Source organism: Sus scrofa, chromosome 7 (genome assembly GCF_000003025.6).
Source record: "Sus scrofa isolate TJ Tabasco breed Duroc chromosome 7, Sscrofa11.1, whole genome shotgun sequence".
Taxonomy (NCBI): Eukaryota; Metazoa; Chordata; class Mammalia; order Artiodactyla; family Suidae; genus Sus; species Sus scrofa.
The window spans coordinates 34319495-34341568 of NC_010449.5; the positions used below are offsets into that span (position 1 = coordinate 34319495).

A 22074-nucleotide genomic window follows, 5' to 3' on the forward strand; every position below is an offset into this window, starting at 1 on the left:
TAAAAAAATAAAAGAGTAAAAGCAAGTTTGAATGTTAGCTGTGAGTAGTTTAGTAATGAAGTTTCGATTGCTAGATGGACAACTCTCTCTAGAACCATAAAGGAGGCTGTTACAATTGCAATGAAGGAAGAGACCTTAGCAAGGGTCCAGTCTCCTGGTTTTTCAAATGTGGAAATTGATACCTAAAAATGAAGTTTCTTGGCCAGATCTGAATAATCAGCGCATGGTAGATCCCTTCATTGTTCTTTCCAATATAGGACACTAGACAAGAACTGGATCTTTTTCATCTTTATATGTCCCACAACACCCAGTTCTATATGCCCTTCGTAGAAGACAATAAATGTTTGTAGAACTGACTTAAACTGGGTCGTAGAACAATCAATTATGCTGTTACTTTATTTTATTTTATTTTTCGCCAACCTGCAGCAAACGGAGTTCCCAGCCAGGGATCATGCCTGAGCCACAGTTGAGACCTAAAGCACAGCTGCAGCAATGACAGTTCTGTGCCAGGCTGGGGATCAACCTGCATCCTGGCGCTCCAGAGACGCAGCCGATCCCCTTGAGCCACAGCACGAATTCCAGTTCTGCTGTTGCTTTAAATAGGTCTGCCTCCAGGTAAAATAGGGCTGCCTCCAGGTAAAACACAGCCAAATTATGTCTTCCACCTCCTCCTGAGTCATCTGACCTCCTTTGATATGCCCTGTCCCATCGCAGCCCAAGTTTATCAGTGTGTTTTCTCTTCCATTGGTGTTTACACAAAAAGCTTCAGGTCTTAGGAGGCTTCAGAAACAAGTATAACGAAGCTGGATCATAAATACAAGGAGATTCATTATATTGCTCTTTATATGTAACTAAATGAGCAACACAATTCATAGTAAAATGACTTATTTGCAACGTTGTGCTGGTGTTGGCTGGTACCAACTTGCAAGAGCCAACTACATGCGTCCCTTCCCAGTTTTGTGCTATCACATCGGTAGCTTGTTGTCAGCCACTGTGGAAATATTATACCATGGAAATCAGCAGACATGAAAAGCAGATTTATTTTTATTTCCTGGAAAGCCAGTTGTTAAACACCTGCCAGCATGCCACTGCATATTTGGTTCTCTGACTTAGGATTTATCCTGAATGGAAAGAAGGGATGCAGGTTGTAAGTCGGGGTTGTGGAGTTTGGAAGTTGTCCTAAGAACTTTCTGCAATCACTTACTACTTCTAATGAATAGCAGCTGCTCCAGCCTTGTGTGGTTGCCTGTGTCTCAGAGGGGCTGCTCAAATTCTAAAACAGACAGGCCCGTTCCAGTCACACTGGACTTTTGCTTGTGCTTCACTGTAACATATTACCCATCCCTGTAACATGTTTCTCACAACGCTTTGTCTGATTCACACCTGCAGATGTTATATCACTTTGGCACAGGCTTTAGGAATGAACATGGGAGGGGCGCCGGCAGGACCTGCGGGCACTGGCAAAACTGAAACTACAAAAGACATGGGGCGATGTTTGGGAAAATATGTGGTCGTGTTTAACTGCTCAGATCAAATGGACTTCAGAGGACTAGGACGGATTTTTAAAGGCAAGTGTCAAAACGCTATTCAATTATTTTTGGCAAATTTTTTTTTTTTGCACTTTATTTTCTGATGCGGTGCTAAAATGATATTATCCCACACAACTGAAAATTAGTCTAGGTTGATGCATGTATTGCCGTCATTCTGAGTCAAAATGGCTTGATATCATCAACTTCATACGGTTTGATACTATTGCTGATGTTACAGTCCATGAGTTGACTGTGTATTGGAGTCAGTTTTTTTACTGCCTGAAACAACAGTGGAGCAGAATAACAAACTGACACCTGTCAGTTTCCTTTCTGCATTAAATCCTACTGAAATGAAAGATTTTGTTGTTGTTGTTGTCTTTTTGCCTTTTTTCTAGGCCTGCTCCCACGGCATATGGAGATTCCCATGCTAGGGGTCTAATCGGAGCTGTAGACGCCAGCCTACGCCAGAGCCACAGCAACGCGGGATCTGAGTCCCGTCTGCAACCTACACCACAGCTCACAGCAACGCCGGATCCTTAACCCACTGAGCAAGGCCAGGGATCGAACCCGAAACCACATGGTTCTTAGTCAGATTCATTAACCACTGCGCCACGACGGGAACTCCTGAAAGATTTTTTTAGAAAGCATGGTGACACTGGACAACTAGAAGGAGGGGCCACCAGTAGATGGGAAATTTTGAGAAAATCCAGAAAGATAGGTAGCAGGTGGTTTCTGACGGACAAAGAAGAAAGGCTAGAGAGCACTTCAGTCTTAGAATTCAGTCCTTGGTGATCTCATGCAGACCCTAACTTTAAGTACTATTTAAATGATCAAATTTACATCTTTAGCTCAGACTTCTCCTTGAAACTCTGGATTCGTATGTACAACTAATACCCATTCCTTGGCATTGCCACCCAGATATCTAACAGGTCCAAATTCACACCACCCAGAACCAAACTCCTGATCCTCCCTCCCCATATCTGCTTCTTTCTCAGCCATCCCTGATGACTAAATGCCACTCTGTCCTTCCAGATACTTCCACAGAAATCTTCGACTTAAGCTTTATGGCTCTCTTTTTCTCATACTCACATCCACACTGTCAGCAAACACTTACTTAACTGTACCTTCAGGATACATCCAACACCAGCTACCTCGCCTCATCCCCACTGCCATCATCAGAGCTCAAGCCAGTCATCCTCGCTCGCCTGTGCTGCTCCAGGAAGCCTCCTAATTGGCCTGCCTGTGTTTACCCCCGTGCGGTCCATGCTGGTCTCAAAACAGCACCACTGGGGTCCTTCTAATTGTAAGTTAGATCATGACATTCTTCTGCTGAAAGCTGGGCAGTGGCTTCCTTCAGAGTAAAAGCTGAAATCCTTGCAAAGTCCTATATTCCAATCACACCTGCTTCTTCCGTGCACCCCCTACACCCATTGTATTGCTCTGACCTTCTGACTTCTTCTCCTGAGACTGTGCCCTCACTCTCTCCACTGCAGCCACATTGACCTTTGTGATGTTTCTCAAACATCCCGAAACACACTACCTCCTCCTTCTGTGTGCTGCCCCTCAACCTCTTCCCCCAGATATCCATCCACAGAGCTCACTTGATAAAGGACATCCACAAACACCCTGCTGTGGAAAAGTTGAGGGCATTCTCTTTGAGAGGAAGTATAAGGTGAGGATTTCCATGACTGTTACTTTTCCTCATCATTGTGTTCTATAACCTACCCAGTGCAGTAAGGAACAGCAACAACAAAATGCAAAGAGTGGAAAGAAATACAAAATATCATTATTTACCAATGATGTGGTAGACTGTAAAGAAGCATCAGCAAATCCAAAGAAAAATAGAATTTAGCAAGTTTACTAGAATGAGAAATCAACACCCCAAATGAATTTTTTTTCCATTAACCACACACACACACACACACACACACACACACACACACACACACACAGAAAACTGACAATTTCAGGAAGGTGTCATTTAGCACATAGTTAAGCCAGTGTGGTGCTGGTGCAGGGCTTGATGACTAGACCAGGAAATGCAGAGAATGCAGGCCACGGGTGTGTGGAAGAGGGGGTATTGAAAATCAGTGATGAAGAGATGGAGTTCACAATAAAATGATGAATATTTAACAAGGGAAATTGGTTCTCTGCATACATAAAAATTGGATCCCTGTAACATGTATGAAAATCGGTTCTGAGGATTAAATGCCTAAATGTGATAGACAAAAACCTGTGTGGCTTTGAGAGGTAATAAAGGAAAATATCTCTGTTTTCAGAGTAGAAAGGGGCTTTTTATATAAAAACCACAAACTATAAAGAAAAAATTGATAGATTTAAATGGGTAAGAGACTATCCCTGTAATAGACACCATGGGATTGCTTATCTAGCTCTTACCTTTAATTCCCTGGCTGTTGGAAATACATGTATTGAACAATGTCAGATCTGAACTGCGCAGGTCCACTTATACACAGATTTTTAAAACTAAATACATGTTACAGGAGTACAGGATCTCAGGGCGGTTAAATCCCTAGATGCAGAACTGGATATGGTGGGAGGGCTGACTGCAAAGTTACACATGGATTTTCAACTGTGTGGAGTGTTGGTGCCCCTGATGCTCGCGTTGTTAAATTGTGTGTGTGTATATCTGTCCATTGATCAATCAGTCGATCGATTAGTGGATAGATATAGATAGATAATACACATATATATGATTTTACAATCTTGTGATATTTCTCCATTTAAGAAGGAAAAAAAATAAGCTGCAAACTGGGGGAAGATATTTTAACATGTAGCATGTACAGCTGACAAAAGACTAATATCCAGCATTAGGAAAGAGTTTCTTTGCATCACTAAGAAAGAAATACAAAACGTTAATGGGATAGCATTCCCCCTGCTGCCAGTTGGGAAGAATGGAAAAGCCTGATGAACCACTGTTGGTAAGGGCATGTAGAATTTGTAACTCAGTACTTCTCTGTGAGTTGGTGGAGCTGCTTCAGAGAACAGCTCAACATCAGGTGGGAACATGAAGGTGCATGTTCTCTTGGACCCCACATCCCCGCTTTTCCACTCCTCACGCACACACTGCAGGAAGACATGAGCAAGATGGAAAGGTTGTTACAGCAAGTTATTAGGAGCAAATATCCACTGAGAGTATCCAGTATGCCACTTCCCATGGCATGTGGAAGTTCCTGGGCCAGGGATTGAACCTGCACCACACCAGCAACCCAAGCTGCTATGGTGACAACGTTGGATCTCTAATCAGCTGTGCCACAAGAGAACTCCTGAGAGTAGAATGAATTTTTTAAAAAACAGGTATATTGATGCAATGGAATACTGTACAATAGAGCATTTTAAAATAGTGAATTAGGCCTACGTGATCAGCATGGAGAAAATTGAGAAAAATAATTTGCATAAATAAATCAAACTTCAGGGAGGATACAAACAGTATGTTATGGGTACACAGAAAAATAAATAGATAAACATGTGAACTTTGAATAAGCAAAGTGTATAATATTTGTTAATATATGCATAAGAGCAGAAGTTTAAAAGCACGCATAGGAACCAATGACATCAAATTCAGGATACAGGTTACCTCTGGAGAAAGACGGAGTGTGGATGTAAGCGAGACCTACATGGACTCCAACTTTAGTTCGAATGTTTTATTCTTTAGGGTGAAATCTGAAGCAAAATTGTTAAGATTTGAGAGGTGGGCACATGGATATTCTTTATAATTCCTATCCTTAAAAAATAAAAAATCCCAAAGAATTAATTTTGGATCGGAGAGAAAGTTCTTCTGTGGATGACTCCTGGCTTGAGGGTTGGAGATGGTTGAGAGTAACAGACTAGAGGACAAGGTAAATTCTAGAATGCCAGACCTAGAGCAGAAAGCAGAGAAAAAGAAAAGGAAGCAGCTGTCTCCAGTATTTTTCCTCTGCGTAAAAGCCCCGAAATGAGAGTCCTGGCAAAGACCAGTGCCAGCTGGGGGCTTGTGGCAGAAAGGCAAGCAGTACACCAGGTCAGACCGCCAGCCACATATCGAGAGGGAAGGCTCTTCTGCCTCTCCCATCCCTTCCCCAGATCACCAGACACAGCCGTACATCCTGTGAACAGGATTTGCTTCTGGAACGAGAAAATATACACATCTGCAACAATAATCAAGTCTTACAAAATATTTAAAGGAATTAAGAGTCACCCCAAAGAGCAAAGAGACCTACCAACTGGCCTCTGAACTGATTGATAGAGGAAACAGAAGAAAATCCAAAAGTAACTAAAATTAATAGCCTCTGGGAGATTTAAGAATTTATCACATAAAACCAATTAAAGAGAAAATAGGCTGCTACTAAAAGAATAAAAATTGGAATAATCAGAAATTGAAAAATGTAAATTAAAAAAAAAACCCTCTCTTGAGTTATAATATCTAGCCAAGCGAACAGATTGCAAAAAGAAATGGGAAATTTAACAGAAAATTTTAAGGGTCATAGGGATAGAAATATAACTTTCAATATCCCAAAGGAGAGAGAAGAAAAAGTGGAGGTGGATGGGGGGAAGCAATAAAAAAAAAAAAAAGCATTTCATGCAGTTGAAGATAATGAAGGTTTTCGTCCTCAGAGATTAGACAGGAGCAGTGTTCCCAATATCCAGGAGTAAATAAAAATCCCTTTGACCATTCTCTCACCCAGCTCCCTGGCTTTTCTCTCATTGCAACAGGAAGCTAACAGAGTGATCTCTCTGACCCAGACCGGGCATCCTTTATTTTGTTAATTTCCCCAAACATGGCTCCTTCACCTCCATCCCCACTGGAGGTGCACATCCAGAGTGAATCAAATTTTACCACCTTTCTGCATCCCTGGGTGTGATGACATGCCTCTGCTTTCATTCTGGCCAGACTGTTTTCATTGTTTTGGTGATGATGTACCAAATAATTAAACCTCTCTATATCACTGGAATTAAATACACCTTTATAAACAGCCAGATATGAAACTTTATATAAATTGTATCTCAAGATATAATTGTTTGAGAGCACTTTGGAGAAGTGATTGCTATCAAGAAGGTGTATTACAAAGTAAAACTTATCATATTAACTGTTTTTCTTACCAGGTCTTGCACAGTCAGGTTCCTGGGGCTGTTTTGATGAATTTAACAGATTGAATTGCCTGTATTATCTGTGGCAGCCCAGCAGATTTACATTGTTTTGACAGCAAGAAAAGAGAGAAAAAAACAGTTCATTTTTTCTGATGGTGATTGTGTTGACTTAAATCCAGAATTTGGAATCTTCCTAACTATGGTGAGAACACAGGTTTTAAATGCAATGTATTGCTTTAATTTTTATAGACTTAAGAGAAAGCACATGTTAGTGGGTAAATGACTGACTGTCAAAGGGTCAGGAGTTATTCCCTCTTAGATGATTTTTTTGAGTAATAAAAGTAGCCCAGCCAGAAGATAAACTAATGATATGTTAATGATAAACATATCTACTGTTTATTGAGCACTTATTATGTGTAAGGTGATGGGCTAAATGTCTGCTGTATTGTATCAAAGAGGGGAGCCCAGTAACAGTCCTCAAATCTTAGTGGCTTAAAACCTCAAGGATTTATTTCTCTGTCCGACTGCATGTCCGCTGTGGGTTGAGGTGTAGGCATGGAGAGGACAGGGGTGGCCTTACCTGTCCTTACTCTGGTTCTATCTCAGTCATAACTAGTTGCTGTAACAAAAGAAAAAGAGCGCATGAAGAGCTCTGGCTCTCACAGTTTCTGTCCAGAAGGGACATAAGTCACAACCATGGGTTAAAGCAATTTATATGGCCACACCTAACACTGAGATACTCAAGGCTCAGGGAAGTTAAAAAAAGAAAAGAAAAATCACACAGCTTAAATCACGCAGCCAATTAGAGAAAGATGTTATTGTCTAACATCAAAACCTGACTACTTAACCTCTACACTTGGCTTTTCTCTGACACTTAATAAAGGATGATGGAGATGGTTTAAATTTTCCAAAATTATTCAACGAGGTCCTGTACCAGTGAATGGTAACAAATTCAGTTACTATGTGATTGAGGGCAGAGCTTTGTGATACAGAGTTATAAAATAGGAAACCAAAGGGATGAATAAGCAGAGGAGTTTCTCTGAATTAGAGAACTGAAGTTGATGTTGAACCAGTTTGACTTAAGGCTTTTATGTGATCTCTATTCTGTTAAATGGCTAAGTTGCCAAATAACACAAGTATCTTGAATTTTAAGTGTCCCAGCGGATAAAGAGATTATAGGAAGCACAATCAGGAAAGTTTCCGATAAACTTTAATGTAAGGAAACATTCCACTGGGGGCAAATAATAATAATGCTGAATTGATCAGTTATAATTCAGGAAATTGGATGAAGACGTTTACTCAGTGTGGTACTGCGGCTTAGAAGAAGCCTAATGTTCCCTTTGGATTAAGAATAATATTGGAACTATCAGTTAGAAAGTGCATCAGGCTGTGAATAAATGAGACATGAAAAATTGTGGCTTGACACCAAAAGATGTATTCTCTTAAGATCCTTCGATGCTTCTACACTATCATGGTTTCCTCTTCAAGGTCACCTTATAACCCAAAATGCTACAGAAGCGTTCCTGTTTCGTTGCAGCCAATTGATTGAACAAACTCCCTTCAAAGAGACATCAAGGAGGATATTTCAGACACTGTGACTCACAGTAGAGAATTGGGTCACCCAGAGTAGTTTTTAATCTGGGAGATGATGCACCCAGCTTGCAACTGGGGTTCTGTGACTCAGGAAGGAGAAAAAAGTATGGAGAGGCATCCAGCAGTCTTGGTATTCTCAGCACCTAGCACGTTATCTGGCCTATTGACAGTGCCCACTCAATGCTCAGACACTGAGATTTCTTCATGTACTTTCCTGAGATGACTGACTCCTTTTGCCTTATTTGTCTTGGAACCCTCTAACCTTTCCTTTGGGACTTTTGAGTCTGACATATCCTCAGTCCGTTGCTACTTATGAGATCTTTCCACCTTTACATTTTGTCCTCATCAACTAGTTTTCCATCATCTGTCATTATTGCCCCTCATCCCCATGTTTTTGTCTTTAATGGTACTTTGTCAGCCACAGAACTCTAGAATTCTGACTGCAAGGAATAATGGAAGAGGTGAAATAAAAATTACCTAAGTAAACGATCAGTTTGAAATCCTGAGTTTTCTTTATCTTTCAATAATATATTTTAGTAATAATTTTCCAGGATTTATACAGTTTTCTTTTACCTTGTTTTCTATTTCCTTAACCAGTAGTTACATGGATGCTTAATTTTTGCTACGCAAAGTGGTATGTGTGTGTGTGTGTGTGTATGACTTTACTAGAATAATGACAATGGAAGAATGTAAGAGGGAGTGATGTGACGCTAATAAATATATATGGTCCAATAACTCGTTTTTGAAAAAAGAGGGACATTTTATGAATCTAATGTTTTATTTTTCAGTACCATCCTAGAATCTGAATTAGATATTTGAAATGTATTTGTATTCATGAAATGAAATTATATCAATAATTAAAAATTAAATAATTTTAACTTTTAGAACCCTGGATATGCTGGGCGCCAGGAACTGCCAGAAAACTTAAAAATTCAGTTTAGAACTGTTGCTATGATGGTTCCTGATAGACAGGTACGCACCAGAATTTAATAGCATAATGCTTTTTTAATGTTCTTTGCCTGCTTTTCACTAAAGCTGGTGAAAAAAAAATCTCACTATATTATTTTTCAGATTATTATGCGAGTTAAACTTGCAAGCTGTGGTTTTCTTGAAAATGTTATCTTGGCTCAAAAGTTTTATGTTCTTTACAAACTCTGTGAAGAGCAACTCACTAAACAGGTAACTTTGTATTATCTATTTTTCCCTAGCTATAGAACTTGTTTTTTAACTTTGCAGTTTTACCTTGATAAATGCTAATTAGGAGTGAAAAAAATTCATTGACTTTCTCTAAAACATATTCATAATTAATTTGACCTATTGATTATGTATTTTTAAAAATTATTTTGAAATTATTATAGATTCACAGAAAGTTGCAAAGAGGCTTCCTAAGAGGTCCTGTGCAGTCCTCACCTGTTTCCTGCAGCAATACAAAATCAGAAAATCGACTTTGGTACAATAAACAGAGATTACTAAGCCTTCACCGTTTGTCATGCACTCCTGTTGTGTGTATGTAGTTCTGTGCAGTTATGTCACGTGTGTAGGTTCCTGTAACCACCACCACAGTCAACCTGCAGAACTGTTTATAACCACAAGGCTCCACCTGCTCCCCCTTTGCAGCCACACCCACCTCTCCACCAAATCCCTAACTCGATGCTGCCCCAGTCTTTCCTATATCTCTATAATTTTGTTATTTCAAGAATGTTAAAGGGAAGCCCATAAGATGTATCTGTTGGTTACACATGTTATTTATTTAAAAAAAATTTTTTTTTGGTCTTCTTAGGGCTGCACCTGAGGCACATGGAAGTTCCCAAACTAGGGGTGGAACTGTAGCTGCTGGCCTATGCCACAGCCACAGCAATGCCAGATCTGAGCCGTGTCTGTGACCTACACCACAGCTCACAGCACACGGGATCCTTAATCACTGAGCAGGCCAGGGATCAAACCTGTGACCTCATGGATGCCAGTCAGCTTCATTTCTACTGAGCCACATGGGAACTCCTGGTTACCCATTTAAATGGTTGCCATTCAAACTGACAGACAGTATTATTCTCAAAAGATATGTAAGGTGTGAACACAGTATCATGCAGCTTGATCTTTGCAGTGCAGCAATCATTTTTCAAAGGAAAGGAAAGAAAATTGAGCTGATAAAACTTTGCAGCTCAGCCACTCCCAAGGTATAGTAGCTAAGTAGAACATCTACCTCTATCCCATTGTTAGGATTTTTCAGCAGAATCATCTTTTCCCTTTCTTTTCTCATCTTAGGTTCATTATGACTTTGGGTTGAGAAACATTCTGTCTGTACTGAGGACACTTGGATCTCAAAAAAGAGCCAGACCAGAAGATAGTGAATTAAGCACAGTCATGAGAGGACTAAGAGATATGAACCTTTCCAAATTGGTATCTTTCTTCTCTGAATTAATTGCTCTTTCAAGATTTTGACCTGGCTGACAAGTGGGGGTTGGCTCATGTGATGCTATTAACATTAGGAATTGCAGGGACAAAGGGTGCGTGAAGCTATCACTGAGCTTCTAGAAGAAGACATCTCCCCCCCCAAAAAAAAAACCATGTCCTTGTATGACCAACGTGGGCTGGAAATGCATCCTTTTATTGATCTTGTGCCACAGAATAGGCTTTATCAGCAGGTTTTAACCCCCAAATTTCAGTCCACTATTATAATATAACACAAATTCTTTCTTTTTTCTTTTTTTTTTTTTTTTTTTTTTTTTTTTTGCTTTTTAGGGCTGCACCTGTGGCACCTGGAAGTTCCCAGGCTAGGGGTCTCATCGGAGCTGCAGCTGCGGCCTACACCACAGCCACAGCAACGCCAGATCCGAGCCGTGTCTACAACTACACCACAGCTCACAGCAACACCGGATCCGTAACCGCTGAGTGAGGCCAGGGATCGAACCTGCAACCTCATGGTTCCTAGTCGGATTGGTTTCCGCTGCACCACGATGAGAATGCCATAATCTAACATAAATTCTAAACATGAAAATCGGGAACCATCAAAGCTTTTTGTGTGTGTTTTTGGCTTTCTCTGTTGCGTCTAGCTTAGCTATGTCTCTCCCAGAACATCAACATCATGTCTACTTTCCAAATACGCATCCCAAGTTTGCTGTGGCGATTATACTCATCATTTCCCAGTGTTCATGCTTGTCAGGTTTCAGCCAGGTTATGTTGAACTGGCTGACAGGTAGGTTCATGTGGTTTTTACTCAGGGGCTTCTATGTGCCGCAGGTCGTGTCCACACCCTGGGAGCCCGAAGTGGAGGAAGACATGAATCTTAGGAGGCTCACATTCTAGTGACACAGCTAACAACATCTGTGTAGTTCATTACTATTACAAAGTCTTGTACAGTATTGTCTGGTGTGAGTCTCCCAGCAACTCTGGGGGATGTGGGTGTGCTTAGCGCCCCTTTCCTTATGAGGCAACCATGGTTGTAGGACTCACCCACAGTCCCAATCACTTGAGAGACTGGCACAAAAATCCACAGGACTTTCTGATGCCCTCCAGGATACCTCACTGCCTCTGTTAGGGATGGTATTCTCAAAACTTCTAGACAAGAGTTCCAGAAAGCATTGAGGGACCCCCGGGGAATAAGGAGGAGAAACTGAGAAGGGGTCAGCAATGGGAACTGGATGATCCAGCTATTACAGATGTGGTGAATAAGATTAGAGTCCATTTACACAACCCTTCTGCTTTTAACAAAAACAGAACACGGCTCTGATGGCATTTTCTGACCAGTTTTGGGTGAGCCAATCATGCAGGATTACAGATTTTTTCCTAATTTAAGTGGAGTGGTGATGCTCTATTTTCCTGAGGTTGGGATTATAACTTGCATGATTTAAGGTTAATTCATCTGCTTCTCTGTGGGAAGCAGGGCATCATGATAAAGTAATGAGATCAAACTTTGGGGCAGTCGATTAAAGAAGACGTTAAATATGAGGGAACTTTGGGTGCAAAGCTGTGGATGTGGATCCAGGGGTGGTCTTGGGGAGAAAGTACTGGAGCACATGAGTTTGGCTAAGGGAGTAATGAATGGGTCTTGGGGCTTGACGGGATAAGTGCTCTGAGCTCCTGCCATGAGCTTCCATGTTGACTGAAGAAATACATTTTTTCTGTGCACCTTAGATTGATGAAGATGAGCCCCTGTTCCTCAGCTTGATCAATGACCTGTTTCCAGGACTGCAACTGGATAGTAATACTTACGTGGAACTGCAAGCTGCAGTTGCCAACCAGGTTCAGCTGGAAGGTTTGATTAACCATCCACCCTGGAATCTCAAACTGGTGCAGGTAAAACATTTTCAATCTGTCATCGCTACAGTGAGACATGTGTATTGTTAAAGACTGCCCTTGGAAGAGAGGAACCCGTGGTTTTAGTCTGACTTGATGTAAACGTTGAACTAAATTAAAGCACATCATGGCAAGAAGAGTCCTGGGGGGAGGTGTTGGCCGGGGGTTTAGCATGGATTTACCTGCTTCACGCTCCTCGGGCCATCATTCACTGAGGTTTCTTACACCTGGTGAGGTTAGGTGGAAACCAGACCCTCAAGAACAGTTGGGAGGGGAGAGTAGGTTATACAAACGCAGGGAGATGGAATGACCCACCCCGGCTCCTTGGGCCAATATGGCAGCATCGCCCATAGTTGGGGGCCCTGTGGAGCGTGGAGCCCCAGGAATCGGGGAGTGGTACTTTGCTCCTGCTTTGTGTGGGCATGTTCACACCTACACTGACTCCTTTGACTGCATCTCTGGGTGTCTTTGTGTCTATCACGTTTCATCCTTGTGACAACCTACCATCCATTTTATCCAGCAGAGTCAAGAAGCTATAGCAGAGATGCTGAGTTCAATCCCTATGAGTCTGATGCATTGGGGGTATTTCCCAGGGCTTTTGGAAAATGAAGGAGCTGAAATTGTGGACAGTGTTAAAAACTGCAATTGAAAAATAATGATTCTTTTATTTAATTAAAAAATTTATTAGAGTATAGTTGATTACGGGAGTTCCCATAGTGGCTTAGTAGTTAACGAACCTGATTAGTATCCATGAAGACTCGGGTTCAATCCCTGGCCTTGCTCAGTGGATTAAGAATCTGGCGTTGCTGTGAGTTGTGGTGTAGGTTGCAAACATGGCTCAGATCCCATGTTACTGTTGCTGTGGTGTAGCCTGGCAGCTACAGCTCTGATTCGACTCTAGCCTGGGAACCTCCATATACCATTGTGTGGCCCTAAAACGACAAAAGACAATAAATAAATAAAGTATAGTTGATTACAGTGTTGTACCAATTTCTGCTGTACAGCCAAGTGACTCAGTCATACAAATATATACATTCTTTTTTATGTTCTATATCATGGTCTATCCCAGGAAATTGGATATAGTTCCCTGTGCTATACAGTAGATAATGATACAAATAATGATAGCAAACTTTTTTCCTTGGCTGTTCCTGCAGCATGTGGAAGTTCCCGAGCCAGAGATTGAACCCACATCACAGCAGTGACCCAAGCCACTGCAGTGACAATGCCAGATCCTTAACCTGCTGCACCACAAGAGAACTCCAGAAAGTAATGATTCTTACCCCACCTTACTCTCCTTGGCAGAGTATAAGCAGTGCAAGCATGTGAGACAGATGCAAATCTTATAAGGAACCATATGTGGAAATGTTAAAGTACTTTTCATTGTCTGTGCATTGGAGATCATTAAACATTTTTTTAAAAATCTGAGAAAACATCATTTTACACATGATGCTCACATAGTATACTGTGTACTGAAATCCTAGCCATGTCGTTGAGTGGGGACTAGAATATTGTGTTCTTATTGAATGTCAATAACATTACTCTTGAATATAATGTTATGGCCAGTGCCTCTCTTGCCTTTTTTTTTTTTTTTTTTTTTGTCTTTTTGTGTTTTCTAGGGCTGCTCCTGCGGCATATGGAGGTTCCCAGGCTAGGGGTCGAATCAGAGCTGTAGCTGCCGGCCTACACTACAGCCACAGCAACACGGGATCCGAGCCGCGTCTGCAACCTACACCACAGCTCACTGAGTAAGGCCAGGGATCGAACCCGCAACTCATGGTTCCTAGTCGGATTCGTTAACCACTGCGCTACGACAGGAACTCCTCTTGCTTTTAAATTAATGGATTACATTAATCCAGTACATTTCTATCTAAAATGTTAGAATAACTTAGATTCTACCTCTGATCCACTGTGAGATCTTTGACTTGTTATTTTTATTAAGAAAAGAATAGGTAGGATATTGTAACAGACACTGTCTGTGTTCTTAGGGCATCACCTTGAATCTCTTTTATTGTATATAATGTGCCCCTTTCCTGGCTTCTGTGTGGTTCCAGGAGCCCACACTCCCTGCAAAGACAGGTGCCACTTTTTTGGAAGGCACAAAGCACAGACGGTGCCTGGGAGTGTACTTCCCACTCCCACCCAAAACAACACCTCCTTAGTTAAGGACTTTTGGATGATGGAGTGTAACTCATAGTCCAGAGTGACTCATGGAGTCAGTCTTAAGTCTGCTCTCTACAGGATTTTTGTCCCAGTCACACCTTGCTTGACTTTTTCCCTTTCTGTTCCGCTTCCTTCACTCCCTTATCAGTTTCTCCTTGGAGCACTCACTTGCACCAGGATTCCTCATCTCAAGCTGTACTTCCAGGGAATGAGAAAGAGGGATGTGTAACTTGGGTCTCGGCTGTGATGGGTGTATTGCTGCTTTCCACCACCAGGGGGAGATAGCATCACATTGGATACAAAAAAGGCTTTTACACCGAAATCACAAAATCAGCACACCGAAATCACAAAAAATAGTAGTTTGAGAAACAAAAACTAGATCCTGAATTAATTATTTCCAAAATGTAATTAAAGTTCCACATTGTCATTACTTTATCACATATCGTTTTATAACGTGTCAGTTTGCTATCCACTTCTAATAAAACAAAAGAACATTTTGGGGGGGCATGTTCTCATCTTTTAAATAGTGAACTAGTTACTTTAATGAAGCGTTTAATTAAGGCTTTTAAAATTTCCGGGAGTTCCCGTCGTGGCACAGTGGTTAACGAATCCGACTAGAAACCATGAGGTTGCCGGTTCAGTCCCTGCCCTTGCTCAGTGGGTTAACCATCCAGCGTTGCCGTGAGCTTTGGTGTAGGTTGCAGATGCGGCTCGGATCCCTCGTTGCTGTGGCTCTGGCGTAGGCCGGTGGCTACAGCTCTGATTGGACCCCTAGCCTGAGAACCTTCATATGCCATGGGAGCGGCCCAAAGAAATAGCAAAAAGACCAAAAAAAAAAAAAAAAAAAAAAAATTTCCGCACATCACTTCCATGAATGTTGGCAAGAGACTCATAAGTTACATTTTTGTAACTTGTAATTGATTGTTTCATGGTGTAGTTATATGAGACATCTCTGGTACGGCATGGCTTGATGACTCTCGGGCCCAGTGGTTCTGGGAAGACCTCGGTGATAACGATCCTGATGAAGGCATTAACAGAGTGCGGGAGGCCTCACAGAGAAATGAGAATGAATCCAAAAGCTATTACAGCACCTCAGATGTTTGGCCGGCTGGACACGGCTACCAATGACTGGACAGATGGGATTTTTTCTACTCTGTGGAGAAAAACATTAAAAGCTAAAAAAGGTACACATAAACTCTTTTTGTGTGTGCTCCCCCCCCCCGCCCACCCATTCATGAAGAGCACAACGTTTGTTTAATTTTCTGTTTTGATTATCTGCAGGTGAAAACTGATATTTTGTTTTAATTTTGGACAGGCGAAAACATTTTCCTCATTTTAGATGGTCCCGTCGATGCCATTTGGATCGAGAACTTAAATTCCGTGTTGGACGACAACAAAACCCTCACGCTAGCCAACGGAGATCGCATCCCCATGGCCCCTACCTGTAAGCTTTTGTTTGAGGTCCACAATATTGAGAACGCCTCTCCGGCCACGGTTTCTAGGATGGGCATGGTCTACATCAGCAGCTCTGCTCTCAGCTGGAGACCCATACTGCAGGTGAGCACGGAGACCCACAGAAGCACATTCCGGGTCTTTCCGTGCTTCACTCTCTTGATAAACAGAGACTCTGTTTCTTTTGAAGGCATGGTTGAAGAAGCGTACTACACAGGAAGCAACCGTTTTCCTAACCCTGTATGATAAAATATTCGAGGATATCCATACATTCATGAAACTGAACCTCAATCCAAAAATGCAGCTCTTAGAGTGCAACTATATTGTGCAAGTAAGATTTTTCTTCCCCTGTACCCTCACTACTTAGATTTGAGACGTTCCCCCCCTGTTGGGTTGCAGTTTAGAGACTTTTGAAATGGAAAATTCTCACAGGCCATAGAAATCGTTTTGTGACATGGCAGTGAAGGCTCTGGGAAGTTTGATTCCTATTAAGGTCTCACCGATGCTCTTACTGCCATCTCTTCATGAGTTTCACTTCCCAGGGCGCCTAGAGGGGGACAGGCATGAACTATCTCTCCCGCCGTCACGCGGAGTGGCCTTCCCAGCTTGGGAGTGGACGAAATGAACAAGGGAAGCTGGCAGGGCTATAGAAAAGTGCAGCAAGGAGCTGGTGGCGAGCAGGAAACCTGGGGTGGTGGTCTTGGCTTTGCAAATTCAGTGTGTATCAGATAGGGAGAGCCTTTCTGAGTGGTTTGTAACATCATCCCCCACCACACACACACACTCAGTTTTCCTTATTAGGCTTTGGAAGTAACAGAACGAATCACAGATTTTTCAAAGCCCTCCTGATTCTGGCCCATAAGTGATCTCAAATTATCCCTTCGAGGGCTTTGATTCTCTCTTAGTGTAAAGGACGTCAGTGAGGGAGGATGGGTAGCTTAGAAATAAGGCCCAATTGCAAGTGAAAAATCTCACCTTGAAATAATTTTGTTTTGGAAGGTCCATTTCTTTCTGATGCCCTGTGGGGGTTGGCACCCTTTTTCTTAAAGGAGCAACTAGTTAATGTTTTCGGCTTTGCACAACTCTCTGTCAGCTCTGCTATTGTATTGCAGAAGCGGCCAGACACAATGAATGAGCACGGCTGTGTTTTGGTGAAACTTTATTCACCAAACAAGTTGGCTGGCCCCTAGGGCCACAGTTTGCTGAGCTTTGCCACATGTAAAAAAGAAATACAATTTTTGGTCTAGAAAATTTGGAGCAACCCAAGTTTAGAAACTGCCTTAGGAAACACAGAGCCTAGGCCTTTTTCTCTCAGGTCAGGAAGCTGAGACTCAGAGACAGTAGCGGCATGAGCTGGGGGTAGAAACCACACCTCCAGACGTGTGTCCTTTCCGCCAGACCACGCAGCCTGCCTGAGGCAGGACAGCTTTCCTGCTCAATACTTTGGCTGTAGGACACTGATCAGCAGTTTCTGGAGATATGTTTGTTTCCTTCTCTCTTTCTCTCCTTCTTTTAAGTTTAAGATCACTTAAAAATGTCGATTTAAAAAAAAAAAAACCTAAATGGAAACATTTATTTTATTGTATTTTAAATATTTTCAGTCTCTCAATCTCCTGGAAGGTCTAATCCCCTCCAAAGAAGAAGGTGGCATTTCATGTGTCGAACATCTTCATAAATTGTTTGTGTTTGGTCTAATGTGGAGTTTAGGAGCCCTTCTGGAACTAGAGAGCAGAGACAAACTTGAAGCCTTTATGCGAAGTCACAAAAGCAAGTTAGACTTACCAGAAATACCTAAGGGCACGAATCAAACCATGTATGAGTTTTATGTTACGGATTATGGTAAGCCTGGTAACTTATATCTGAAATTAAATGATGTGTTTTTAAAATGGGAAAAACAGGAGTTCCCGCTGTGACACAGTGGGTTAAGAATGCAACTGCCCTAGCTCACCAACCCTAGATTTCCTGCTCGCCACCAGCTCCTTGCTGTGCTTTTCTGTAGCCCCAGCTTCCCTTATTCATTTGGTCTACTCTCAAGGCCACTCAGCTTGATGGCAGATTGCTGTAGAGGCATGGGTTCAATCCAGGCCCAGTGCAGTGGGTTAGGATCTGGCATTGCCGCAGCTATGGTGTAGGTCACAGCTGAGGCTCAGATTCAGTCCCTGGCCCAGGAACTTCCATGTGCCATGGGTATGGCCATTGGGGAAAAAAAAAGGGAAAGCATAAACTTCCATAACTCTTCCATGGGGAAATATTAGACCACTCGTGAATGACATAATTGTTAATATCATTTTAAAGGGCACATGTGCAAAGAATAGTAGGATTTTTGTATGTTGGCTGCGCTGGGAAATGTTACAGAGATTCTTGACTTCTTTTCCAGTGGCCTAAGTGAAATCTGACATAAATAAGTTAGCAGTACCTTTTACATCATTATTTTCTAGTGCTTGAAGAGGAGGGGAGCAGTGTAGAGAACACAGGCTCTTCATGATGCAAAGCATGGTGATGCACATGACAGATCAGTCCTACTTCTCTGTTGGAAATGTCAGCATATATAGAGAATGAACCAAGCAGATGGGTCCTACTTAGAGATACCAGACTCAGCAAGCTGCGAGTCCAGTGCTGTCATCTCAAGCCCCCAGCCTTCCATGTGTGACAGGGCCCAGCTCACCTCTCCCTGAAAGAAATGCCCTTGAGCTTGGTGCCTTTATCCAGAGCCTCGTTCCCAATTCTTCTAAGCCCCAGAGGAGAAAATGCCGTGCTTCCCCAGAACTCTATTTGCCTTTGCCTCTTCCCTGAACCCTCAAACAGCAAAGGTAGTTTTGTTGGTGTTTTAATGGTTTTAGTGCATAAATTACAAAATGAGTAGACTAGGAAAGGAGATGGCATTAACAGCATTTTGAAATCAAGAAAGCAGGAAGGTAAGTGGCAGCTGATGTAGCACACTGGGCAGAAAGTAAATCCTAAACCCGGAGTTCCTCAGAAATCCCCGGAGTTCCCGTCGTGGCGCAGTGGTTAACGAATCCGACTAGGAACCATGAGGTTGCGGGTTTGGTCCCTGCCCTTGCTCAGTGGGTTAATGATCCGGCGTTGCCGTGAGCTGTGGTGTGGGTGGCAGACGTGGCTCGGATCCCACGTTGCTGTGGCTCTGGCCTGGGCTGGCGGCTACAGCTCCGATTAGACCCCTAGCCTGGGAACCTCCATATGCCACAGGAGCGGCCCAAGAAATGGCAAAAAGACAAAAAAAAAAAAAAATCCTAAACCCATAGTAAGTTCAGAAGCAATGTCATATATATCACAGAACCTTCAGAGGGTCAGGCATTGGGAACTGGAGTGAAGGTGGAGGCAAAAAGCCAGGAAAGCTGCTTGTAAGTCTGTATGAGAAACAGACCTCCAGGCCATCTTTCCAAGGAGTGTAAAACATAGGGTTGCCTGGACCGGGGGCACACCGGGTACATTTGAAGGTAGGAGAATCATGCTGAAAATGGGGATGAAGTGAAAGTTTGTATTTTAAAGGACCTTTATAAAAAGAGACTGAGGTAAGTAAGTTTTTTTAGCTGGCCGTCTTTAACCGGAATGGCTAATAATTCTACAACATGTGATGAGATGCTGTTAAAGATTTGGAATGATAAAAAGGAGCTCTAATTCAAAATCCAAACTAACAATCTGATGCATTCTTAAATCTAGATATGAATTTTCTTAGAATCCAGAGCCGACCAAAGATGGTTCTTTGAAAAGATCAATAAAATTGATAAATCTGTTGCCAGAGATATCAGGAAAAAAAAGGCATAAATTACCATGGTCCAGAATGAAAGAGGGAACACTACTACAGACCCTATAGACATTTAAAAAAATTATAAGTGGGAGTTCCCATCGTGGCGAGGTGGTTAACAAATCCGACTGGGAACCATGAGGTTGCGGGTTTGATCCCTGGCCTTGCTCAGTGGGTTAAGGATCCAGTGTTGCCGTGAGCTGTGGTGTGGGTCGCAGACACAGCTCAGATCTGGCGTTGCTGTGGCTCTGGTGTAGGCTGGCAGCAACAGCTCTGATTTGACCCCTAGCCTGGGAACCTCCATATGCCGTGGGCGTGGCTCTAAAAAAAAACATTTGTAAGTGAATATTAGAAGCAGTGTTATGAAAATGCATTTGATAATGCAGATGAAATGGATACATTCTTTGAAAGACACATATGACCATACCTCTTCAAGAAGAAATAGATATCCTAAATATATATATATCCCTATATATACTAAAAAAATTTGATACTTTCTTCCCAAGATCAGGAATAATACAAGAATATTCTTTCTCACCACTCTATTCAACATTGTAATAGAGGTTCTAGCCAGTGTAATAAGGCAATAAATAAACACAAACAAATGAAATATCTGCAGACTGGAAAAGAACAAATAAATCTCTCTTTATCTGCAGATAACACAGCCATCCTCAAAAAAGTTATTAGAACTAGTAAATGAGTTTAGCAAGGTTACAGAATGAAAAGACAATGTATGATAATGAATTGTATTTCTGCATGCTCATAAAAACAATTGGAAATTGAAATTTTAATATATCATTTAAAATGGCATTCAAAAAATGAAATATGTATGGATAAATTTAACAAAATATGTGTAAGATCTGTATACAAAAAACTATAAAACTGCTGAGAGAAATTAAAGAAGCCTTAGATAAATGGAAAGAAAAATCATGTTTATGAATCAGAAAACTCAATATTATGAAGATGTTTTTTCCCTCTAAATTGATCTATAAATTCATTGCAATCATAGTAAATCCCAATAGGCTTCTTTTGGTTGAAATTTAGAAGTGAATTATAAGATTTTATGGAAATGCAAGAGACTTAGAATAATGAAGTAATTTTTTTTTTTCGCTTTTGGCTGCCCCGTGGCTTATGGATTTCCTGGGCCAAGGGATCAGATCCAAACTGCAGTAATGATTTAAGCCACAGCTGTGGCAATGCCAGATCCTTAACCCATTGTTAAGTGAGCTGGGGATCCAATCTGCCTCTTAGTGTTCCCAAGTCACTGCTGATCCCGTTGTGCCACAGTGGAAACTCCCTAGATCTATTTTTATTTTTTTAATTTTAATTTTAGGGTTTTTGCTTTTTTTTAGGGCCGCATCTATGGCATATGGAAGTTCCCAGGCTACAGGTTGAATCGAAGCTGCAGCTGCCAGCCTACACCAGAGCCACAGCAGTGTGGGATCTGAGCTGCTTCTGCAACTTACACCCAAGCTCACGGCAATGCTGGATCCTTAACCCACTGCCACTGAGCGAGGCCAGGGATCAGATCTGCATCCTCATGGATACTAGTTAGGTTTGTTACCACTGAGCCACAACAGGAACTCCAACCTAGATCAATTTTTTAAAAACAAAGTTGGAGCACTCACATGAGCTGATTTCATTAAAATTAAAATCTGTTTAAAAGTCCCTAGAAAATCACAGGTCCCATCCCAGCTACAGAAGAGGAAGAAATACTTGAAAAATGTATATCCAATAAAATAATTTTATTCGGAATACATAAAGAACACTTGAATTCAATAATAAGTAGATAGCCAAACCACATTTTTTGAAATGGCCAATAAATAAATAGATGCGTCACTAAAGAAGATTTTATGAATGGTAAAAAAAAAAAAGCACATGAAAACATATTCAGTGTCATTGGTCATCAGGGAAATGCAAATTAGAATTATGATGGGATATCATTGCACAGCCACTAGAATGACTAAATTCTAATTAATGTAATGGATAAAATGGAAAGGTTGATCATACCAAATATTGGCTAGACTGTGGAACAGCAGGAGCTCCCAGAGACTGCACAATGGGAGAGCCACTTTGCTCACTACACAGTGGTAACACAGTGTACAGCCACTTTGGAAAAGAGTTTGGCAGTTTCTTAAAAGTTAAGCATTTACTTCCCGTATGACTCCATAATTTGCAAGGAAAAGTTGAAGCTGA

General features: G+C 41.6%; 1 protein-coding gene across 1 annotated transcript in view; it reads left to right on the plus strand.

Moving 5' to 3' along the window:
• The window catches only part of DNAH8 (dynein axonemal heavy chain 8), a 282456-nt gene that overhangs the window by 122310 nt on the left and 138072 nt on the right, over positions 1 to 22074 (plus strand). Inside the window, 11 exon segments of the mRNA XM_021098657.1 lie at positions 1390 to 1568; positions 6630 to 6674; positions 6677 to 6816; positions 9093 to 9179; positions 9279 to 9386; positions 10470 to 10604; positions 12339 to 12500; positions 15598 to 15844; positions 15976 to 16217; positions 16303 to 16443; positions 17714 to 17951. Coding sequence (XP_020954316.1) covers positions 1390 to 1568; positions 6630 to 6674; positions 6677 to 6816; positions 9093 to 9179; positions 9279 to 9386; positions 10470 to 10604; positions 12339 to 12500; positions 15598 to 15844; positions 15976 to 16217; positions 16303 to 16443; positions 17714 to 17951 — 1724 coding nt within the window.